We start from the raw sequence: 24,061 nt of genomic DNA, 5'->3' as shown, positions 1-24,061 counted from the left end.
ACCGTCTTTGAGGTGGGTGGAGTTGAAATGCAGAACCAACTTTACCCATCTCCAAACCCAGCAACTCCTTCTAGGGTCTGTGTTTTCTCAAAGCCATCTCAGAGTAGTTACTGCTCAGCTCTCTGCACCCAGGCCTCCTGCACATCCGAATGAACTTTCTGATGCAGGTGGGGCAGGTGCTGTGAGAGCTGGGTCCCTGGTAGGTGAAGGACCGCTCTGCCTTTGATCCACACCCACCTGTTAGAAGCTTGGTTAGGAGAGCTGTATGGCTGCTGTACCGCTGTAATGCCTGAGGCTTGAGGACCAGCCTTCACCTCTCCTGTTGGAGTCAAGTACAGTTGTTTCTCCTGCGGCTCTGGTGTGGATCCGTGCAGTGATTCTGCCTTCCAGCCCTTACTCCACAGACCCTCACTTACCTCCTTCACTGGTGTCACTTGGGCCAGTAAGGGTGGTTTACAGTAAGAGGTTCAGCTTCTGTGCACTCACCACTAAGCCTACAGGGACCCTTTTCTCCCTCTCATCAGGAAATGGGGAGTGTGGTGGTGGTAGGGTTACAGACTCAGAGCCTGCAGGTGGCTTAGCCCCAGTGTCTGCTGCAGAATGAATGACCGTCTTTTTATTTTCTCTTTTTGGCCTCGGATTGGGGTGCTCAGGAAAAGACTTCTTTATCTTAACTTGGAGGCTTGACGGGATGGAACTGTACTTGCTACCTGCTTCAAACGTTTGTTGACATATTATTGCACATGTATGGCATTCACTGTGATTAATACATATATCTGTGAGCTATCAAATCAGTCTGAGCAGCCCTCCCTCCCCAATGATGCTTTCATTGTATGGGGAAGCTTCAAAGTGTTCCCTTGCCATTCTTTATGTAATCTATTATTCTGATATCTAGTTCCCCCCCCCCCCATGCTGCAGAACCCCAGAGCTTACTGCTGCCTGTGTTCAGCGCTACATCCCATCCTTCTGCCCCTCCCCTCTCTTCTCAGCCTCCAATGACTCCCTCCTGCTCTCCGCTTCTATGAGATCATTTTAGCTACCACACATGCGTGAGTCTACATCACCTGTCATTTTCTCTCTGTCTCTGTCTTTCTTTCTGTCTCTGTCTTTCTGTATCTCTCTCTACCTGGTTTGTCTGCATGTTTTACCGTTTAGTTCACATCTGTTTTGTGTAATGTCCTTGGTAGAGGGAACAGCATTGTGCTAAGTTTGGATTCTCAGGAAACATCTGCCTGCTGGGCTCCCTGCCAGAGGCAAGCAGCAAAAGTCAGTGAAGAAATTTCACTATGATTCCAGCTTGAAAGATCATCGGCCTGTGTTCAAGTCCCACCTGCTGTGGGAGCCAACCATTGATGGTGACAGAGGCCAATGATGGGTGATGTGACTGGATATAGATTCTGGAGAGTAGCCATGATATATTCTGCCTTTTCTGCTTGTGTCTTACAGTTGGGCTCAGTGCAACACCAAGTACCTTCTGTGGCCTGTGGAACCTGGGGTCTCTAGTCCCTAGCTGTTCTTACCTCTGACTCCATGCCTTTTGTGCTTGAATACGTTGTCATTCCCCCTACCTGCTATCAGTGCTTGGGGCTTGAATAGGCTGAGCCCTGGGTCTTAAAGCTTCCCCTTCCTGGTCCCATGCCTTTCTGCTGCCCCTGCTCCAGCCCCTCATTTCTTTATCCAGGTTCTCCTTTGTCTTTGGCTTCAATTAAAGGGGTAGCTGCCCCAGCATACCTGACCCCTCCTCCCAGTCCTCTCACTCCCAGGTTCCCACAGTGACCTATCACTATAGAATTTGCTTGCCTAGTTCAGTCTCTGCCAGTCACCAGAACAGAGCCTGGCTCCTGCCAAAAGTTCAGCCAACAACCGTGGGTAAGAGAGCAGCAAACCAGGAGTACACTGTCCCTGAGTCCCTCTGAGAGACACCCTCGTGTAGACTTAGGGACACTAAGACAGCAAGAGCATGGGGAGTGGGTGTTAACCCGGAGCATCAGCCTTCGCGTTGAGCAGTCTGTGCTGCTGAGCTTGCAGCAGGAAGAAAACCAGATCACACATAGATGTGTCTTCCTGTCTTTAAGCTCGGGTGAGTTACTCAGCGAGGGGTTCCTGGTCTGTCCGCAGCCAGATTGGGTTAGTCCAGAGCTGCCTTGGACTGAAAGGTAACGGCTTGAGTATGGAGCTTGACTCTGAATAGACTACGTGTTGTTGGTGTCAGCAAGAAGTAATGGGCCTTGGACACAGAACTGCCATGTGATCCATCAGTCCTTGTGTTCCCGAGCCATGAGCTGGCCATTCAGGCGTGGCCCCTGCGATTTATGGTCCCATTAGGGGACCTTGAAGAAGATATATCCCCAAGGTGCATCTAGGTGCAGTATCAATTTAGTTTTATAGCTCTCCAAATCTAGAGGCCACCTAGGAGGCATTTGCAGAGTAAATTATCGGCAAGGTGAAACACCAGAATGGAGTCAGCCAGCGGGAATGATTGACTGCAGTCAGACCAGGTCAGGACCAGGTCTCCCAGGCAGGTCAACCAGTGTTCCTTTTACCAATCTTGGGTGCTGCCGTGTATTGGGGGCTCATCAGTCCAGGACTGAGTTGAGCTGGTGCTTAAGGAGAAAACAATGTTGCAGGAAGTCCTTGGAGAATCTGGCCTGCTGTGTTCCACTCTAAGCCTGTGAGAGTGAGCAAGTTCTGGAAAGAGTCTCGGCCACAGCGCTTTGTTTTGTAAAGTGGGAAAGTTCCAGTTAGCCTGCAGGCATGCTTGCACAAACCTGATGCCTTTCCCAGGAAAGCACTGATTTTCTACTGGAAGCTGGGAGGAAGGGTGAGATGTCTGGGGAAAGAGCTCTGCAGTCCTTGTCCACACTCACAGCTCCCCTGCTTGTGCCCTGTCCAGTTAAAACTCTTGGTGTGCCCAGTTGAAGAGCCAAGTTACTGACATGAAGGAGTGCTTTTTAAATTGCAGCATGCTTAGTCTTGTCTGGAACCAGGAGAGCTACAAGCAATCGGAGAGGGATCCTGGAGGGAGGCAGGGAGCTTGGTGCAGCATCTATCAGGATGGCCATGCCACAGTAACAGTCCCCACCCCCACAGCCACACATCTCAACTGTGCAATGTAAACTCAGCTCTTATCTACATGGTCTCGAGGTATCCACCAGTAGGAGCCATTATGCAGAACGTTTGTGCATAGACCTCAGAGGGTCTCAGAGGGTAATTCTATAGGAATACCACAAATCACTTGTCACATCTCACCAGACTTAGTGACAGTTACCCTAAGGTGACAGAGGATAGGTAGTCCTTCCTTCTGGGCTGTGCCTGAATGGATTAGACCAGCTGTAAGCTATGCTAGAGCCTGCCCCATTTTGCTACTTCAGTGTGAATTATAGTGTGAATTTGTCTCTCTAAAACCACAGTACAGGATTCATATTTAAAATAAGGTCCTGAGGCTTGAGAGAGGGGTCAGTGGTTATGAGTACTGTACTTGGGTCCATTCTCAGCACCCACATGATGGTTCATAACCATCCTGCCCTCTTCTGTCCTCTGCAGGCATGAGGCTTATGTATATGTATGTAGGGAAAACAGTCAAACAGACAAATAACAAAAAGTCCCAGCAGATGGTTCTGGTTCCTGCCCTGACCAGAGTGGCCGAAGATGGAAACCTTTGTACTTCCTGAAAAGGAAGAGCTGGAACCAAGGGTCAGTCCAGATTTAGGGAGATACTCCTGCCTCTCCTTGGCTGCCTCTCCTTGGCATGCATCCTGTGTCATTTTGTTAGGGAAAAGGGGAGTCCCTAGTGCCTGTGGAGAAAAATGAGCCAGTTTGGACAGGACTTTTGTCACTGAGTTGTGGCATTCCTGAATGTCGGTATGACTCATCTCTGCCCCTTCATCAGGGCTATCTGAGCCTATGAGGGAAACTCCGGGCTCCATGGCATACCTGTGGCAGACAGTAGTGCCAGAGTCCAGGTGTAGCCACAACATCTGTTCATTGTTTCTTTTAGGTTCCAGTATCCAGTCACCGCAATCCCCTGTTAGACCTGGGTGCTTATGACCAACAAGGCCGGCGATTCGATAACTTCAGCTCTCTGAGCATCCAGTGGGAGTCCTTTCGGCCACTGCTGGCCAGCATTGAGGTTGACCAGCCCATGCAGCTGGTATCCCAGGATGATGGGAATGGCCAAAAGAAACTACATGGTAAGCCAGGTCTTTAGCTAAGACCTGGAGCTGGAGGAGATGTGGGAAGCCATAGATACCCAGGAAGGTCCTGCACTGAGTTCATGCCTGGGACATCAGGCGTCTGGGGCTTCCCTTCATTCAGAACTGAACCATGAAATAGAGAGAGCTCATCTCCCCATCCCTCCTCCCTTTCTGAGACATAGTCTCACTGTAGCACTTGCTGGCCCAGAACTCACTATGTAGATCAGGTTGGACTTAAGACACTGAGATCCACCTGTTTCTGCCTCTTTAGTGCTGAAATTAAAGACAAGCCATGGCAGCTGGCTACCGTTCCTGTTTTTGTTTGCTTTTTCTTTTTTTGGAGATAAGGTCTTCTTCCTATGCAGTCAAGCTGGCCTCAAACTGGTCTTCCTGACTCTTGAGTGCTCAAATTTCACGCCTGCGCCAGTGCACCCAGCTTCACTGTGTTTTAATCCCATTTAGACATGTGCAGTAGGAACCAGGGGCTCAGGATCCAAAGCAGTCGGATCTGTCTCAGGTCCCTTGGCCAAGGTAACCAAGGGACCCGTGACTGATACCTGTTTCCCGCCTGTGCCCTCAGGTTTGCAGACAGTTTCGGTTCACGAGGCATCAGGAACCACAGCCATCTCTGCCACGGCGACTGGCTACCAGCAGTCCCACCTGAGTGCAGCCGGAGTGAAGCAGCTGGTATCTCCCAGAGGACACAGTGGGTGGGACCATGGGCAAGAGCAGGACGTCTCCTGGTTTTGTGTAGATTCTGCCTGGACCTCCTTTGCTGGAGATCACTACCTGCTTGATTTTTCCCTGCTCCCCAGCATCTCTCGAGGGCTTCAGGCAAATGTGCTGCTTGACAGGGGCTGGGGTGGGTTGGGGGAGAGCAATGGGTACATTTGAGGAATTAGAAGGGTCTTCCAAGAATGGACCTGTGTGCATGATATACACCCTGTGAGGCTACCCCCTAAGCTATTACCAAAATGCCATGGAGACAATAGATACTTATAGACTGGGAAAGTGGGGGCTTACATCCTAGGGAGCCAGGATGCTGAGACAAGGAAGCTTCCTCTGGGAGAAAGCGGTCCCCATTTCTCCTGTGGTGGCCTGCTGAGGCAGATATTCACTACTCCTGTCCCAGATGTCTTCGCCCCATCCCATTCTTACCTCTTATAGAACCTGTTAGCTTTTGAGTGGCCTCACTGGGCTCCCCTCTGGAGCCCCACACCCTACAGATGGCCTTTTAAGAACTTCACATATGCTTTTGACCTCCTGGGGATGGGGAGTTCTCTCTGCCTCCCAGGAGTCCTCTGGGTGTTAACACTGCTTGAAGCTTCCATTCCTGGAATGAGACCTCCACCTGGGGCATCAAGCCCCGCTCTTCTCGGAGGGAGCTGGTGATGTCCGTGACCTTACGGACCTGACAGTGTTGGCCTTTCCCTTTCAGCGTGACCCTCTAGTACCTGTGTCAGCCTCCATTGAGCTTATACTCGTAGAGGATGTGAGGGTCAGTCCAGAAGAAGTGACCATCTATAACCATCCTGGTGTCCAGGTAACCTTTGCCCACCACCCCCTCACATGAGGAACTGTGCACTCTTTGCCTCCCAGCCTGACCCCTTTCATCCCCACATCTCCCTCCAGGTAGAACTCCACATCACAGAAGGCTCTGGCTATTTCTTCCTCAACACAAGCACCCAGGACATCATCAATGTGGCCTACCAGGACACCCGGGGCGTGGCTATGGTAAGTCTAGGCCTTGGGATCCCAGCTGTCTGCTCTGGTTGGCATTACTCCAGGCTTACCTGGTACTGAGCAGAGCCTTGAGATTCCGAGTCGCTCTGAAGTTCTGTGGTTCCCATGCCACCTTTGTGCTTTCTCTTCTGTGTCTACAATTACCGGCACTGTTAATTACCTAATTCTTCCCTTTCAATCAATCTTCCGATTCATCCTTTAATTATTCTTTTATTACATAAGTGGCTTTGTGATAACCCTAAGAAGCTTGCATTTCAAAGCTTCTCCTGTGCTCTCTTCACTCTCTTACCTCTCATGGTTCCCACTTCACCCTCTCCCACCCCTAAACACAAGGACTGATTGGACCTCTGGCATGGAGAATGGAGCACCCTGGTTCCCTCATGCCCTGAGCTGTTTGTTCTTTTCAAATTGTCATGTAGTCCATAGTTACCTTACTTGTTCTTTTTTTTTTTTTTTTTTTTTTTTTTTTTCTTTTTTTCGGAGCTGGGGACCTTACTTGTTCTTTTAGGTCCTCTTTTCTTTTATGTGCATGAGTTTCACCTGCATGCATATATGTGTACCAATGTATCAAGTACATGCAGTGCCCCCAGAGGCCAGAAGAGCGTGACAGAACACCCAGAACTGGAGTTATAGCTGGTTATGCAAGGCCACGTGGGTGTTGGGAACTGAAGCCAGATCATCTGGAAGAGTTGCCAGCCAATGCTTTTAGTCACTGAGCCATCTCTCCAACCCCTAAACATTCTTTTCTTAATAGAGTCAAAGAAAGAAAACAAAGAACTGATCTAAAGGTCTACACATGTGTCTGATGTGGTATTTATGAAGACATTAAGTGACAAGTTCCTCTTGAAAGGGGGTCCAGAATGACACCCACCCACAGTGTCAACACTTGCCTAAAGGGGCATTGTCACCGGGCAACTCTGAACCAAACTCTGCTTCCTCTCTTGAAAGTGTACTTGCCTCATTCCTGAAGAGTCAAGGCTCCCCCTGACTGAGGAGGTCCAAACTGACAAGGTGGTGGGACGGAAGGCATGTGGCTTCCACTCATGAAATCTGGGTGGTGGGCTGGCCACGACTCCTCAGGCCCTTTACTTTTGGCCTTGCCTTGTTCCTTCGGCTGAGCCCTGGAAGGCTAGGCACAGCACAGGAGGAGGCACTTATGTTCCAGGGAGGGCTATGATCTAGGCAGTGACCTACGCTAGCACCTCCTTTCAGAAACACTGGAGCATGTTGCCCACTCCTACTCAGGAGCTGATGGCATGACGTCAGTCATGTGCTGGTGTTCGTGGCTTCAACTCCCCACATTTCTGTTGCTCCTGTTTTTTGCCTCCACCAGCTCTCTTAGCCTATAGATCACAAAGTTGGTGGCCCTAAGCTGGACAGGTATACATTGAGAGGAACCAACTGGATGTAAGGAATGTGGAAGTATTGGATTGAGGGTTCTCTGTGGTGCTAGCTATCAGGAGCTGGTGGGGACAGAGGTAAACCAGAGGGTATGATATTTACAGGTGACAGGGAGGGTGGCAGTGTGTGCCTCACAGGTGACAGGGAGGGGTGGCAGAGTATGCCTCTGTTGATTGCTTTGATGCTGACTCAAATGTTTCATCAACTTCATGTGTTGTGTGGAGGTTCTTAGTACGTCACAGATGTGAACCGCCACCCCCCACCATCATGCTTAGAGTATTTTCATGCCTGGAAAGGAAACCTATAGCTACTGTTACCTTTGAGTTCTTCCAAACTCATCCCGTTTCAGCTTTTACCTAATGTATTACTTAACTCTATAGATTTTCCCCTTTCTGCACAGTTCCACTCTAGTAGGTACAGATGGCTTTTCCTTGTGAGGCAGATTTGTATTCCCTGAGGAGTAAAGTCGTTCCCCATCTTTGTGGCTTTTTTTGTCTTCTTCAGATTCTTGTGTCTTTCTGGATAAATGTCTATTCAGAACCTTTGATTTTATTCTTTCTATTAAGTTATAGAATATCATATTATATTCTAGATGTGGTTCATTCGTGAGATGTGATATGCACTTATTTTTCATTAAGGTTTGTCTTTTTTACTTGTTTTTTTTTTTTTTAAGATTTATTTTATGTATTAAGCACACTGTAGCCATCTTCAGACACACCAGAAGAGGGCATCAGATCCCATTACAGATGGTTGTGAGCCATCATGTGGTTGCTGGGAATTGAACTCAGGTCCTCTGGAAGAGCAGTCAGTGCTCTTAACCACTGAGCCATCTCTCCAGCCTTCTCTTTTTTATTTTCTTTCAAGCTTATGTTTTTAATTTTGGTTAAAATAAAAACTAAAATAATAAAATTTAAATTTTTGATTTTTTTTAAAACTTATATTTATTTATACGTTTATTGTGTCAGAGCTAAAGGAAACATGCATGACATAGCATGTGTGTGGATGTTAGAGGGCAACTTTGGCAGTTGGGTCTCTCCACCTTGTGGGTTCTGGGGATTGAACTTAGGTTGGGAGCCTTGGCTATGAGTGTTCCTGCCGGTCCTTGTGCTTCTGCCTTTCCTATCACCCTGAGGGTTCACGGCCAGTGGCACTCCTGACGGTTTGCTCTGTTTACTTCTGAGATTTGTCTGCACTGAATGTGTGTGTGTGTGTGTGTGTGTGTGTGTGTGTGTGTGTGTGTGTGTGGTGGGAATCCAGGTCTTCTGTCATGAGTGGCTGTCCAACTGTCCTGGCAGTCTTAACTCTTTTTCTTCTGCATTGCATGATTTTGGCATTCTTGTCAAAATCCAGTAGATAGGGCATGAGCTCAGTTCTGAGGCCGCCACCTCTATAAGTTCTATGTGACCTGCATGTCTTGCTCTGTTGCACTACCGTGTAGATTATTGCCAACTCATAGCAGGTTTAACATTGTGCGTCTTCTGACTCTTCTCTTCAAGTCTGCTTTGACTGTTTTACATCCTTTACAATTCAATATAAATCCCAGAGTCAGCTTGTCAACTTATTCACCCTCTGTCCACAATTGTGAGGTATCACTGTCTCCTCGGCCTCCCTTGATATCTTTTGGTGATGGCTCTAGTTGGGAGTGTTAAGTTTTATACTAGTGTTGTTGACTTTAATTCTAGGTATTTGTTATTTTGCATGTTAATAATTCTAAATGGAATTGTGTTCTTAAATTTCATTTTTCTAACATTTGGCCCTCTGCATGTTAGTCTCATATCCTGTAACCTTGCTGAACTCTTAAGAAGTTTTAGTGGATTCCCCAGGGTGTGTGTGTGTATGTGTGTAAAATCATGTCAAGTGTGAATATAGGTAGTTTGACTCCTTCCCTTTGAATTTAGAAGTTTTAATCCTTTTTCTTGCCTTATTATCCTGACTACAGTCTCTAGTACAATGTTGAATAGAAGGATGAGAACAGCCATCATTGTCTTGTTCTAGATTGTGGGGAGAAAGCTTGCATCCTTCCACCACTAAACCTGATGTGGTCATTATACATATGCCCCAGATGAGGCAGATAAGGGGCTTTTAGGCAAGGCTAAAAGTATTTTTAAATATGTCTGTGAAGATAAAGACGGCTAACATTCCTCACCCCGCCCTCACCCTACCTTGTATCTGTTTGCTTAGATTCAGATTGGACCTCTGGGTATGCACAGACTCAGTTCCTCCAAAGTTTCACCTGATTCCCAGAGCTTCCAGCAGGCAATGAATGGGTATCTCCATGCTGCTGCTGGCTCTCCCTCTGCTCAGAAACTCTATCTGTAAGAGAAGGGTGAGCGTGTTGGGCAATAGTACCATTCCCTTGACCAGATAGTAAATCTCTGCATCCATCATGCAGGTCATCCTTGAGAACGCCCTATAAAGGACTATGGTCATGTGGTACGGCTCTGGTCACAGACATGTGAGGTTGTCATGGGTCTTTCTACTGTCAGACTGGTTGACACTGGACTTAGAGCAGATGCTCACTACATCTCCTTTCTCGTCCATGATTGGTGAGTCAGAGGCCAGCTCTTGTACACAGGTGCTCATAGGCACATAGATGATGGTAGTGCAGACCACTCAGACCTAAGAGAGTTCTGAGTCTTCAGTGACCAACAAGCTCAGGAACCTAAGGATGTGCTTATGAGCAAGGTACATGTGGTGCTGCCTTATTGGGTTAATAAATGACCATCTCTACATGTTGTTTAGAATTAATGAAGAGACAGCATTAGAAAAGCCAGGTGAAGGAGCTTAGGGGAGTACTATGGTTGCACCTCACTCCAGATCCTACCTATGTTTTAGCTCAGCTCTGTGCAAGGTTGACTTACATTTGGAAATGATAAGATTAGTGGTCAGCAAACTCTGTGTCTGCCTACAAGGGAGCATCAGATGCAGCTGATTTAGAGCCTGTAGGAATCAGTTATAGCAGCTGTGAGAGCTACATTCTATATGCATGCCACTGGTCAATTTCAAGGTACCTTTAGGATGCCTCTTTTCCCAAGCTCTCTAATGTGACTGCCTGCTCTGGCGCTGCTCATGGCTTGGGGACCTTTTGTTTTTCTGTTCCTCTTTCCTTTCGTCTTATATGTTAGGCCTGTGTTTTGAAATCTTTATTTTGTTCTCCTTTTAAGAGATTATTTTTAAGTTTGGCATTTGAGTGTTTTGCCTGCATGTATGTGTGCAACACATGCGTGCAGTTCCTGCAAAAGTCAGAGGAGTGCATCAGAGCCCTGGAGCTAGAGTTTCAGATGATTTAAGCCACCATATGAGTGGTAGGACTAGAACCCAGGTCCTTAGGAAGAGCAGCCAGTGCTCCTAACCGATGAGCCATCTCTAACTTTAATTTTTAAGACCCTGGGGTCGCCCTAACCTTGAACTCCTTGGCTCAAATGCTCCTTCTACCTCAGCCTTCTGAGTATCGGGAACTGTGGGTGGAGATACTCATGCTTTTGCCAATCATTTTCATTTGTTCCCCTCAATAAAAGAAGGAATAATTGTACACCCCTTTGTGTGAGTATGCCTTGTCAAAGCTTGACACTAGGAGGAAAAGCTTTAGTTGAAATTCATCCGCACATCTGGAAACATACCTTATCTTTGTGTTCTAGAGATTAAAAATAACTTCCTGCTATCAAGAAGAAGGGAATTCGAAATTGGGAAAGGTGTGTCTGTTGCCATAGCAACCAACAACAGTTCCTCTTAGTCGGGTTGCCCTTCTTGAATAAGCTGAGAGTGAACCTATGGCCAGAAGAAAGACCTTGCATCCAGGAGCAAGTGCTCTTCAGAGTCTGTTTTTGGCTTGGCTCTGTATGTAGGTAGTGAGCAGAAGCTTAACCTTTGTTTGAAAGACTCAGGGATTTCAGTATTACAGTTTCTCCTAGAATACCTCTGATCTTCAGACACTGCCATCCTGGGGTTGCCTCTGTGTGGGTATTAGTGCCCCACATCTTCAGGTCACAGTGCACTGCAGCCATTCTGTCCCATGGCCAGTCTGGCTCCCTGTGAAGCAGTACCTTGGAGGCAGGCCTTCCCAGTGTGGCTTCCATCCCAGCAGGTTCTGTGGAACACTGACCTTGGGCCTCTGCTTTCTCCTCCAACTGCTTCAAGGGGAAATCAGGTCCTGTTCCCTTCTTCTTCTCTGGAACCCTGAGGATCTTTCCGAGTGTTGATGGGCTGTGACGGGTGCTCCCAGCTTCCTTCAGAGGCTGTCTCTGAAGGACGCATTTGCACATTTCCTTGGCATTTGCAGCTGCTAATTAGCCACATCCTCATTTCTCTTCTTCACAGACAAGAAAGCCCACAGCCGTTCTCACGTAGCTCCTAGACAATGCTTCGTTCTTCTCTATTGATAGGCAGTTGAGACTCCACAGTGGTCCCTGTATGTATGGAGTTGGCTTCTCGGTATCTTTGGAAGAGACGTGAGTGTGTGATTCACACAGCAGGCTATGGTGGAAGTTTTCATGCCCACACAATGAACCCCGGGCTGAGCAGAGCTGATTAGTTTGGCTCACACAGCCCCCAGAACCCTCTGCAAGGGGCCTTTATTTTATTTTTGGCAGGTTTGCACAAAAGAGTGTTTACCTGGTTTAAACTTAAAGCTTCTTCCTGCTCAACCATTCCTTATATTTCATGAGTCCTCTGAGCACAGCCTGTCACTGAGAACTTGGTGTGCCCTGAGTACTTGACACTTCTTTTTCTTTTCATTTGAGAAGGCTCTAGTGCACAGTATGATGGTAATAAGGAATAAGGCTCGCAGGCTCTGCTCTGGTGAGCCATAGCCGTGCTTCTTTATCTCCTCAGTACTGCAGTATGTGGCTAGCCATGGTGCCCTGGGATATATACAGAAGCATACTGGTGATGAATTGGTAGGAGGTGATGGTCGTGGGGCTTGAGTTCAGGTGTCCACATCTTCTGTGAGGCTGGCTGTAGATGGTATGGTGCCTACTGCATACTCTCACCCCTGGGAAACTGGCAAAGCTGACCATAGCATGTTTTATCTAGGCTGACTCCTGGATACCTGTGGTTTTCACGTGAGCTCTGGTCATCTTTGTAGACTGCTAGGTGAGAGACTGAAGATACAGGTCCCAGTCCTCTTGTGTGGTAGCTTGGCCTTCTTTACGGCCTTGGTGAGCACATCAGAAGAGAGAGAAGCTAATGTCCCCTCCCAGTGACGGTCAGAAATATTCTGGGGTCTTCTTTATTCATCTGAAAATGTCACCTGCCACAGCAACTCCGAAGTGTGAATGGGGCTCAGGAAGGCGGGGCTGGTGAGCTCATGGGCCATGCAACTTCTTAATGAGTAATAATGCATTCATCATCTCCAGATTGATGACAGGACTTTCCCTTGGGCTCAGTACTTGATGACATTCTCAGTGGCACTGTCAACACTTAGAAATGAGAACTCATTCCAGACACCCCCACTGCCTCTTCTCGGTGTTCTTGAATGTCCATCAGGAGCATGTGGTGTAGACCCTTGAGAAGTATGAGCCACTTAGGTCTAGTGAGGAGTGGCCCAGGATCCCTGTGTGACTACTAGCTATCGGTAGGCTGTTTCCGTCTGCGCTGTTTCTTTGTCTTCCGAGTGACCTCACGTGCCGGACTCAAAGCTCTATTACAGGGCTTTGAAGCGAGTTCAGCTGCAGAGCAGGCTAGACCCCGCCGCTTCCCTACGTGCAGCCTGGCACTGTCCTCTCCTTCTGTCATCCGGAAGGTGACAGAGCATCCATTCTCTGGGAAGCCAAGTGGAAGAGAAATTGATTTCCTCACTGCCATTTTATGCCTTTGTTTAAAATGTGCAAAGTGATTTTTTTTTTCGTTTTTGAAGGACAGAGGGAAAAACAAAAACGAAAAAGCCCACCCATGTCAGCATTGCCCACGTGGGTCTGTCGGCAGTGTGTGCACCATGTAATTTCCTCAGGTTGTGAAGGACATGCCAGCTCCTGACAGCAGCAGGTCCTGCATGAGCAGCAGGTCCTGTTCTCAGAGCTGCTCACTCCTCCACACCGGTTTGCATGAGCTTCTCTAGGGAAAATGTAATAATAGCAAAGCCAGATGACCGCTAGCTTCTCCACCCATATTTAATGCCAGGCTGGCTAGCCACAACAGCTCAAGTCCCACAGCCATCATTTTGGAATGTAAGTATGATTCCCACCCTGGGAATCTTTGCTAATCTACTTTAAGCCATCATATTAAATAAGCCAGGCATACCTCATCTACTTAGCGTGCCCTGGAGCGCACTTACACCTGCATGTAGCAGCTTGGCCCAGCTTTCCAATTTTGTCTACCCCTAGCTACCTGTGGGCTTAGGCCTTCCTTAGCTTAGCTTTTCCTTATTGGCCCCTCTCCTGTTCCTGCTCTGGAAGCTGCTGGCCCTGTTTTTCCCTGTGAAGGAGGCAGTGCCTCTGAATGGGGACTAAGCTACTTGGGTTGGATCTCTAGCTCCCCTTCAGGCTGTTTCCACCCATCTTTGATTTTCTTCTGTACAATTTGTTCTTCTGTACCTTGAAGTTGTTGGACCCAGAATCCATAGGGTCTGTGTTCTCTGCAGAGATCTTCAGAATTTCACATTCTTAGCCAAACTAGTTCACTGAAAGCTGTGGGTCTCTGTCTAATCAAGGTATAGAGGTTGTGTGCAGGCTGTTAGCCAGACACCAGGCTGTGTGTGACGTCTTCTGGAAGATGCAGGTCAGCATAGAGGGGACTAGGAAGCTGGAAATTCCACAGTGGTGAGGGCTTGTGAGCCCAGTGAGGGAAGATTATACCTATCCAGTCAAGGAAGTGAGGCTTGAAACTGGAGCCAACAGTTGAGGACTGGGGTAAGAGGCAAAAAGTTGGTTATTTCCCTTTGGTAGAGAACCTATCTGGCCCCCTCCCCGCCCCAACCCCCATACACAAATTCTTGGTATTGGAACTCCTGCTTTGCAAGTGCTGAGATGCCTACGGGATGCATTTATACCCCCAAGCCCCACTGTGACAGAATGTAATCGGCAAAGTCAGTCACAGCCCCCTCCCCCAACCCCACTGCCCAGCCCCTGCCTGCTCAGCCGAAACACATGCTAGGGGACCTGTGGTGACAAGTCCGTGTTTGAGAGCCAGATGTCTCCATGAGGAGTCGCTGCGGCTGAACCAGTGCTCAGAGCTGCAGTTGCCTCGGGGAATCTCTGCTGTGTGGGGTTGCATGGGTGAGGAAGGCTGAAGGGAACTAGTAGAACTGGGGGAGTGACAAGACTCGAGAGTCTAAGCTTGTGTCTGTTTTTCACCCAGAACGTCTTAGTTGATCATGACTCTAAGCAAAGCTGGGTGGCAGAGATGGGTAGGTCACCCAGGAGTGGGCAACCTGCGCTGTCTGTGCTCAGGCCCATTGTGCTGCGAGTTCAGAGATGAACTCCCTTTGGAAGCAGCTGCCCCCAGTTCTACCAGCTCCTGACATGCAGCTTCTCATGAGACTCAGGGGGCATGACCCTGTTATTAGAGCCACCTGGCCGGGCCAGATGACCCTGTTATTAGAGCCACCTGGCCGGGCCATCCTGGGCTTGAAGCTTCTGCCTCCAGGTTACCGTGTGTGTTCTTAGCCATCACGTTTTGATCAACCCCCCTTGTATAAGATGCATAAAGTTGAGGTAAAGGCTGCCTGGGGCCCCTGAGAGTAATGCCCTCTGCAGTTCATGCCCCGACTGCCGGGACACCAGAGGGAGGTGCCAGAGGGCCTTCTGTGTTCACTTCTTTGAAGCACTGACCAGATAGTTATTGCTAATGGCCCTTTGAACAGAGATGGGACCTGCAGCCTTGTGACCTTGTGACTTGCTTTTCAGGTGCATCCTCTGTTCCCAGGCTCATCAACTGTCATGGTCCATGACTTGTGCCTGACCTTCCCAGCCCCAGCAAAGGCCACCATTCATGTCTCCGACATCCAGGAGCTCTATGTCCGAGTGGTGGACAAGGTTAGTAGACGCTTCTGCGTGGCCCCTCTCCGCTGCTGCACACAAAGCAGGGACAGTGTATCCTGGAGGTGTTTCCTTATAGCCTTTGCTTTTCTTCCTGTGTCCTGCCCTCCTCTGACCACTCCAGAGTGGCTGAACTTATGTTGCCATCTCTGACTCCTGTGCTTCTTATGGACAGTGCAGGCTGACATCCTGCTATATTCCTTTATCCCATTTGTCATTGGTAATGCTTGGCAGTAAATCCTGCCTGCAGGATCGACTGAGTTAGCCTTGACTTGGGAATGACTTGGGAGTCCTCTGGCTCACAGAGGTTGTTCACCAGCCACACACCTTGCTGAGCATGGAGTTTTGACCTAGCGTGTGAGATGAAGAATCTTGGGAATTTCAGAGGCAAATGAGTAAAACTCAGTACTGCCAAGTGCTCCTGTGCTGTGAATAAGGCAGACCTAGGTTTTCCTTCTGTGTGAATGGGAATCTCATTCAGAGCTGAGGTGGCTGGGGCTAGGCTTCCAGAGCTCAGTGCCTAGTCCCTGCTTTCCTGTGCTGATGAAAAGGTGGTGGTTGAAAGAGGGATGTTCCGGCAGCTTAGACTTAATAACTAAAAGCCTTGTTACCCAGCCTCAAATATTCCTGACTGTTTTCTTATAGGAGACAGGCTGGTGCTATCCCTCAAGCTGACCTTTAACCCACTGTCCTGCCTCAGCCCCTTCTGATACTACCAAAACCAGCCTCCCTCCAGCTTGCCCACTAGATTTCTCTTCAGCAGGCATTCCAGGTCTTCCTTTCCTAAAGAATGCATTAGGAAATGTGCCTGCTGATACCTTGTATCCATTCAGACTCTCAGCACCTCTGTGCCTCTGTTGTTCTAAATTGTGTCCTTACTCCCTAATTCATTGATTGCCCACTGGTAGAGAGTGGAGTCTATGCCTCATGCTATGGACAAAGCCTCCCACGCCCTAGGCCCGGTATACTGCAAGCTCATCATTTCCCACTCATTGATTGGCCAAAGCCGGATGTCATTCTGGGTGACTTCTACCCAGTTCCTAAGTTCTGATTTAGAAGTTGGTGATGCTGTCTCTGAAAGCCTTGGGTGCTACATGGTGGAGGAATGATCACTGAGAAGCTACAGCCTGTGCCTTAGGTGGAGATCGGGAAGGCTGTCAAGGCCTATGTCCGTGTGTTGGACTTCTACAAGAAGCCTTTCCTGGCCAAGTACTTCACCTTTATGGACCTGAAGCTGCGAGCAGCCTCCCAGATCATCACGCTGGTGTAAGTCCCCACAGGAGTCAGGGGAAGGGTGTCTGGGGATGGGGCTCATTCCCGTGTAGTCTCTCAAGGGCTCTTCCTTGGAGGAGGGATCCAATGATCTTTTTGTCTCAGGACTCTGGATGAAGCTCTAGACAATTACACGGCCACATTCCTTGTGCACGGCGTGGCCATTGGCCAAACCAGCCTGTCGGCAAGTGTGACGGACAAATCTGGGCAGAGAGTCAGCTCCACCGCACAACAGATCGAGGTAGTTCTGTTTCTTTTGCTCTGTGTGGGCTCCATCTTGGTTGGACATGACTTTCTGGTGACAGGCTAGGAGTTCAACTACATGGAGAAGCCATGTTGAAGTCTGTGCCTTCCTATGTCCTCTGAGGGTGAGGCATGGTCACCAGCTCTGTGTGGATTGCAGCAATTAGACTCGGAACCAGAAGGAGCTTGAGATGTTGGCTTCCTGCTACGGCACGGGGTCCAGGCCATTCAGAGAAATGCTTGCACTTTGTCCCATGGTAAAGGGACAGGCAGAAATCCTTTCAGAAGCCATCGACTGCTGTTAGCTTGTGTAGTGCTAACTCCCACGCTCCTGAACTAAGGCCTAGGTCCAAGAGGGCCATGAGCACCTGCCAGGGCTGTGCAGACAGAAGGGGTCTGAAAGGAGCTTCCTGAGGCAGGTCTTTCAGGAGCAGCTGAGCTCTGGGGCCCATACACCATCTCAGTGTGATTCTGTCTATCCCGCATCTAGGTTCTCACAGGTACCCCACTGTAGGAAGAAGTCAGGGCAGGCTGGGTCAGGCCACCTTACCCAGGAATCCCCAGATACCCACTAGGAGCAGCAACAGTACCATCTCCTGCAGGTTTCCGCCACACGGGTGGCGGGCTTCATTGATCTGCCTTTAGAATCGGGCAGAGGCGGTTTATGCCTCTAGATGGAAGTGTGCCTTCCTCCCACTGGTGGTGAGGAGCTCGTTTCTGCCTATAAATAGCTAACCCAACCAAGACTAATTCTCAGCACAGAGCAGTCTCCACCATCTCCTTGGAACACTTCTTACATGCTTGACAAGCAGGAACCTGTGAGGCCGTGGGGCAAGGGAGGTACAGAGATGGAGTGTCCACCTAGACTACTGACTGTTCCTGAGCCCTTCCTCCTGCAGGAAAATGATGCAGCTGTTGAAGTCGAGCCCTGTTCCAATATAGTTTGCTTTTAGTAGTGCTAGAGGCAGCTCTCCAAAGAGGAGTAGTCAGGATTCTGGAGATGAGAGCCAGTCACAACTTCAAAAGTCAACCTTCAATTACCAGAGGGCTCATTGGGCCTCAAATCACAGAGGCCCACCTCTGGCTCCCATAGGTCTCAGGTAGATCAGATCAGAGAATCCCTGACAAGTCCCCAGAAGAAGTACTAGTGCTAGTTGGGGCCCACATTGAGACCTGCACTGAGAGATTCATAGATTTCTCCAGCATTGCCTGGTACCCCAGCCCCTACCAGTTACCCTCAACTGAGGGATGTTCATACCCCATGTTCAGTGCATGACACATGCAGCCAGAGTCAGCTTATAGATTTCAGTCCCTTCTCTCTTCTGTCTCCAGGTCTTCCCCCCATTCAGACTGATACCAAGGAAGGTGACACTGATTATTGGAGCCATGATACAGGTGGGAGCCACTGCGGGTCTACACAGGCCTTCACTGTCAGCACCCTCACCCTTGTGGGATGGTGAGGGCTCTCCAGCACAGCAGGTGCTGACAAGAGCCACTGTTTCTCACTCCTCAGATCACCTCCGAGGGCGGCCCCCAGCCTCAGTCCAACATCCTCTTCTCCATCAACAATGAGAGTGTGGCTGCAGTGAGCAGCGCCGGGCTGGTGCGTGGGCTCATGGTTGGCAATGGCTCTGTACTGGGAGTTGTGCAGGCAGTGGATGCCGAGACTGGCAAGGTCATCATCGTCTCCCAGGTATCACATGTGCCACTGGTGACTGGCTCTTGGGACTGGTTTTGGTGTGGCCAGATTTCTGCTCGGTTTGGCCTCTGCCTTCTTGAAGACACCCAGACCTAAGATGGCTCTCCCATAGACCAAGTCTCCTAGGTTCTTCCAGCTGCTCTCTGGGATAAGATCTCTAGCAACCCTAGCCCTACAGGCTCTCTGGTATCTGAGGAGGTGTGTGCCGCGGAGCACTGACCTCAGAACCTTGGATTCCTCAGTTTAGGTTTGCTACCTTCCACCTTTGCAGATGAATCGTGTGACACACATGCTCGTGGCCTGCGGTTATTGTGATTCTGACACTTGGCTCAGGACTCCCTGAGCTCAGAGCTCTAAGTCCTTTTGTGCACTGTCTGCAGTGAGTCCTGAGCATGTGGTGACAGGATGGAAGGGGCCAGCCCTGATGAGATGCTCTGTGTGTGACCCTGTAGACCTGGATTCACAGCTGGGTGCTAAAAGCATGGTATAAGGCTGCCAGTGCTTTCAGACCTGGATTTATAGTCAGGGTTCTGCTCATCTCTTGCTTAACCCTGGCCCACTGGCGCTGGCTGCCTAGGCTCTTTGGTGGACTTTTTTTTTTTTTTTATGCCTTGGCTTTCCCTGACCCACACCAGTGGGATTGCTGACAAGAGGTGACAGTTTTCAAAGGCTGATAGCGTCCCTTTCAGGATCGCAGCGGGGGGTCATTTCTGCTCCCAAGAAAGCCTGATGATAAAACCAGAAGGGCATCCAGATTCCCCTCCACCTCCACCTCCACCTCCTTTGCCAGGGTGGCTCACACAGGCATCCTGTTCATTCAAGCCTCAGTCCCCCCATCCCTCCAGGAGGCCCCTTGTGGGCAGCCTGCGCAACTTTCTACAGTGAGAGCAGCTAAGCACATGCCCAGAGGCCTGATGAGTGGCCACCCCCATGAGCCTGGTAGTCCTGGTTCCCTGAGACTGACTTTGATCTGACATTGAGTTCATTGATTGGCTCCCTGTTCTTGCAGTTTCAGTATCTGCCTCCAAGAATCTAAGTTGAACCACAAAGTCTTTCTGAATGGCAGAGACAACCGTCCCAATTTTGTGTATCGATTTTTGTGGAGATGGCAAGGAAGCACTGAGCATATAAAACAATCCCATGGTGCCTAGGGTCTACACAGGCACCCCGAGAGTGAAATGAAAGACCCTGGAATGCCCTGCTCTGTTTCCTCTGTAGAAAGGACTGGCTTCTGAAGCCGCTTCCTTTCTCTCCTCCAGTCAGGCAGAAGGCACAGTCCTGACCCTCCCCATGTCCTTCTCTCTACTCTTGTCCTGGGACTCCCAGCTGTACTTTCTCTCTGGTCTCACCTTGCTGGGCCCTCTCCTTCACCTGTCTCCATCATGGTCCTTGGCAGGATTTGGGGGTTGTGTCCCCAGCTATTCTGAGAGACTCAGCCTATAGCTTCCACATCCACACTGGCATATGATTCTATCAGATGCTGCTGGCTCCATCTGTCTGACTCTGGACACACCAGCATCCTAAGGCCAAGGGGTGGTCCAGAAACAGCTAGAATTGGGCAATGAGAAAGATGGGGGCAAGAAGGACTTACTGGACCCCTCCTATGAGGGGTTACTTGCCTAAGTAACGGCACTAGGCGATGTCTTAGTTACTTTTCTATTGCCATGACAAAACACCTTGACTAAGGCAACCTTTAAAAGAAAACATTTAATCGGGGGCTTGCTTAGTTTCAGACTGTGCGTCCATGACCATCATGGCAGGGAGCACGGCAGCAGGCAGTCAGGCATGGGGCTGGAATAGCTGAGAGTTTACATCTTAGCCATAACCATAACCACGAGGCCAAGAGTGAGAGGCTGGAAATGGCATGGGCCTTTGAAACCTCAAAGTCCACCCCCAGTGACAGCAAGGTCACGCCTATTAATCTTTCCCAAACAGTTTCCCACTGGGGACCGGACATTGAAATATAGTAGTCTATGGCAGCCATTCTCATTTAAACCACCACAGCTGTGAAGGAATATGGACTCTACATGTACCGTGTCTAAAGGGCTATGCACCTTATTAGCCCAAGTCTAAAGAAGCCAGTGCAGGAGGAGTTAGTCTTTGGTCAAATTAGTTGATATATGGGATTAAGGATAAAGGGAGGTGTAAGGCCTGCTGCATCAGATGTGACCTGGTTCCTCTATTCATCCCTGTATCCTGGTGAGTCAGAGGCAGACAGGCTGAGTACTGGAGTTGGGAGCATCTGAGGCCTATCCTGAGAGGGTCCATACAGCCTAGAGGAGAACAAATCAAGTTCTTGTTGCCAACCTAGGGGACTGATCTACAGCATCTACATTAAATAGGATAGAGCTGCTGGCCTAGGACCAGGGTGTAGGGAGGGAAAAGTCTGGTCCCATGGAGTGAGCCATCCCCAAAGCAAGACCTCCTCAGGCAGATACTCAATGGCCAGCATGCTGCTGGTGCCTCATAGCTAGGCAGATAACTCCTTCACCTGGAGGGGTCTCAACACCCCAAATGGCCTGAACCCAGCTCTCTTCTAGGATCATGTGGAAGTAGAGGTGCTACAGCTCCAGGCAGTGAGGATCCGAGCCCCGATCACACGAATGAGGACCGGGACCCAGGTGAGGTGCGAGCCTGATGGTTCAGGAGGCCTTAGGCTCTGGTCCCAGGCTCTTAACAGGCTGCTGCAGGAGCATCATGCCTTGTGAGGGAACCGCCTCTAGCCTTCATCCATGGAGCATGTTGACCTATGGGGTGGGGCTCAGATCACTTGCAGCACAGTGTCACACTCACCCCCAAGCTTCTTCACCGATCCCTGCATGTTCCTGAGGTTACTGCATTTCGGCAGCTAGGCTGACACCTGGCCTGGCACAGTTGACCATGGGTTCGTGGTACTTGCTCTGCCATGTATCTCCATATGCTTGTCCCACTGGGTGACTGCACAGTACTTGGGATGGGGTTGGCTCACATCACAGGTGAGCAGAAGGGTGCCATTCTGCCCAAGGCCACACAGCTGGATGTGGTGCCTGAGGGAATGCGAGTCTCCTGAGCAGTGGAGTGATATTCTCTTCCCTCCTCGTGCTTACAGTTATGCCTGGGTGACTTACAACATCTAATATGCTGTAAGTGCTTCTATGTGGCTGTCAGACCATATTGCATAGGGAATAAAGATGAGACAAAGTCCAGGAGTGTCCCTGACAGACTCGGTCTTTTCTGCACTGTTTTGGTGCTTGGCTGAGGAACGTGGGGCCGAGAGGTCCAGTGGTAAGTGGTGGGCTAGAAGTTGGCACAGGCAGCCTGGCTTGGTGCCCTATCCTTGCTCTTAGCCATGTCACTGTCGTCAGCAGCAGGCACTCAGCAAACAGGTGGTGGTGTTCACCCCCACTGTGACCATTCCCAAGAGCAGGAGAGAGAGGCCTGAGGGCATGGGGCAGCTGTGTGGTATCGTAAGGTGAATTTGGGCATCGTAAGGCTCTAGGGCCCATTTCAGAAAAGAACCTTACATGCACAGCTGTCTCCCACAATAACAGGGGGTGGGGATGGATCTGGACTTTGTATGTTGTTTGTACTACATCAGATTTCCTGATCCTCTGCCCTGGCCTGGCCAGGTTTAAGAAAGAGTAGAGTACAGTTCCCACTGCATATGGGGAGGCAGGAAAGCTTTGGGGCCAGTGGGGATGGAGATGTCAGGGAGTGGGGAACCCAGTGCTAGAAGCAGCAATTACAGGGTCTGGCTTCCCTCAGATGCCTGTCTATGTCACCGGGATCACCAGCAACCAGAGCCCTTTCTCCTTTGGCAATGCTGTGCCAGGCCTGACCTTCCACTGGTCTGTCACCAAGAGGGATGTCCTGGACCTTCGAGGACGGCACCATGAGGTAACCACCAAGAAGTCCCAACCCCCTGTCTGAATCAGCATCCTTGCTGGGTGAGGGTCCCACACATTGCCGCACAGGAGTCTACACATTGCCGTTTGGAGATGTATCTGTCCCTGTTCTGTTTCCCCAACAAAATACCAGAGGTGGGATACTTTGTGGAGAAAGGAGATTTATTTGGATTCAGCTTAGGGAGTTTCACAGTGTGGTACCAGTTCCCTGTTGAGGGTCTGTGGGTCACATCACAGCATGGCAGTTGGTATGAGACATGTGGAAAGAGATGGCATGATGAAACAGGAAGCCAGGGCTTAAAGAGAGAAGAGTTTATGCCACTCTTGTGGGGAGAGTGTGTGGTGTGTGTGTGTGTGTGTGTGTGTGTGTGTGTGTGTGTGTGTGTGTGTGTGTACACTTAGCTACATCTGAACTCACTGTTAGGGATTAACAGGAATCCCTCAAAGTCTATGATGACCCCTTCTGAGGACAGTGCCCCCAACAACAATCACCTTGTTCCCTTCCACATGGTCTCCATCACCTCTTGTGCCCAAATTTACAGCACAAGAACCCTAGGGGACAAACTATAGTCAAACTACAACTGCAGATGACTTCTAACAGAAGGCACCAAAGATTATTGACCTTGCAGGAAAGTCACTTGACTTCCAGAAGGTTCTGGGACAGAGTCTGTAACTTTGCTCCTGTTTTTTGTCATGGTGCCAGCAAATCTGGGTCTTTGCTCTGGTTTAGTTCAGGGTAAACCCCTGTTTATCAGCCCTCCTCCAGGATCCCAGCCACCCCTAAGATCTTGGGACTGGACAGGAAAGACTTTGAATTAAAGCCCATGGACAGCAAAGGACTTGCCTAGGGCTTGCCCAGCTAGGAGGACCTGAATAGAGTACCAGCTCTTGTAGCTCTAGGCTTTAGCCGCAGGAGCCTTGGTCACCATGTCCTAAGTGAGGTAGAAGAGGGACTTTTCTGGTCTTTGCCATGATGGTGGAGCTGACAGCAGAAGAGAAAAGCCAAGGAAGAATTTCCTAATTCCCCAGGATTACACACCTCAGGGCCCATGATGGTCTACATAAGACAGCAGCAGTATGGTTATTCAGATACTGTGGATCAGTGGCGAGAAACCCTACATGGCCCAGCAAGTTCTGGGTGACTACAGACACACCTGTGCATGCAGAAGTGGGGACATGCTGCTCTAAAGACAGTGGCTCTTGTGTAAACACAGAGTTTTCTAAACACGCCCACATGGTGGTGGTGCTAGAAGAACACTCTCTGTTTCACTCTGGGTTTGCCTTCCAACCCTGGCAGCAAAACAGTGGCTTTGAATATAGTCAGATACCAGTCAGGGGCCAGTGTGTCCATCTGTCACCTAGGGATGCTGGGCCATAGGCCTCTGTCCTGGAAACAGATTTGATGTCTCTCCCAGGTGTCAATCCGGCTCTCGCCTCAGTACAATTTTGCCATGAATGTGCATGGCCGGGTGAAAGGTCGGACTGGACTGCGGGTGGTGGTCAAAGCTCTGGACCCCACAGCTGGGCAGCTGCATGGTCTCGGCAAGGAGCTCTCAGATGAGATCCAAATTCAGGTAAGGGGCTGGATGGCGAGAGTCACATGAAAGGGAGAGAGTACTGGTGACCTGAGTCCTAGGATGGGGGTCTTGTGCC

The 24,061-nt window shown here is 49.6% G+C and overlaps 1 protein-coding gene across 3 annotated transcripts in view; it reads left to right on the top strand.

Annotated features, from left to right (window-relative positions):
• Nup210 (nucleoporin 210) overlaps positions 1-24,061 on the top strand; it is a 98,503-nt gene that overhangs the window by 49,983 nt on the left and 24,459 nt on the right. For 2 of the 3 annotated variants that reach the window (XM_063286648.1, NM_053322.3), the window contains exons 17-28: positions 3,998-4,190; positions 4,774-4,880; positions 5,632-5,736; positions 5,826-5,927; positions 15,179-15,307; positions 16,449-16,576; positions 16,688-16,823; positions 18,158-18,220; positions 18,339-18,518; positions 21,065-21,145; positions 22,269-22,400; positions 23,824-23,982. In XM_063286648.1, the coding sequence (XP_063142718.1) occupies positions 3,998-4,190; positions 4,774-4,880; positions 5,632-5,736; positions 5,826-5,927; positions 15,179-15,307; positions 16,449-16,576; positions 16,688-16,823; positions 18,158-18,220; positions 18,339-18,518; positions 21,065-21,145; positions 22,269-22,400; positions 23,824-23,982 (1,515 nt within the window). The remainder of the gene's footprint in view (positions 1-3,997; positions 4,191-4,773; positions 4,881-5,631; positions 5,737-5,825; positions 5,928-15,178; positions 15,308-16,448; positions 16,577-16,687; positions 16,824-18,157; positions 18,221-18,338; positions 18,519-21,064; positions 21,146-22,268; positions 22,401-23,823; positions 23,983-24,061) is intronic. The other variant, XM_063286649.1, reaches the window with a different exon arrangement.

Source organism: Rattus norvegicus, chromosome 4 (genome assembly GCF_036323735.1).
Source record: "Rattus norvegicus strain BN/NHsdMcwi chromosome 4, GRCr8, whole genome shotgun sequence".
NCBI lineage: Eukaryota > Metazoa > Chordata > Mammalia > Rodentia > Muridae > Rattus > Rattus norvegicus.
The sequence above is the reverse complement of the archived record's forward strand: the minus strand, read 5'-3'. Positions and strand labels throughout refer to the sequence as shown.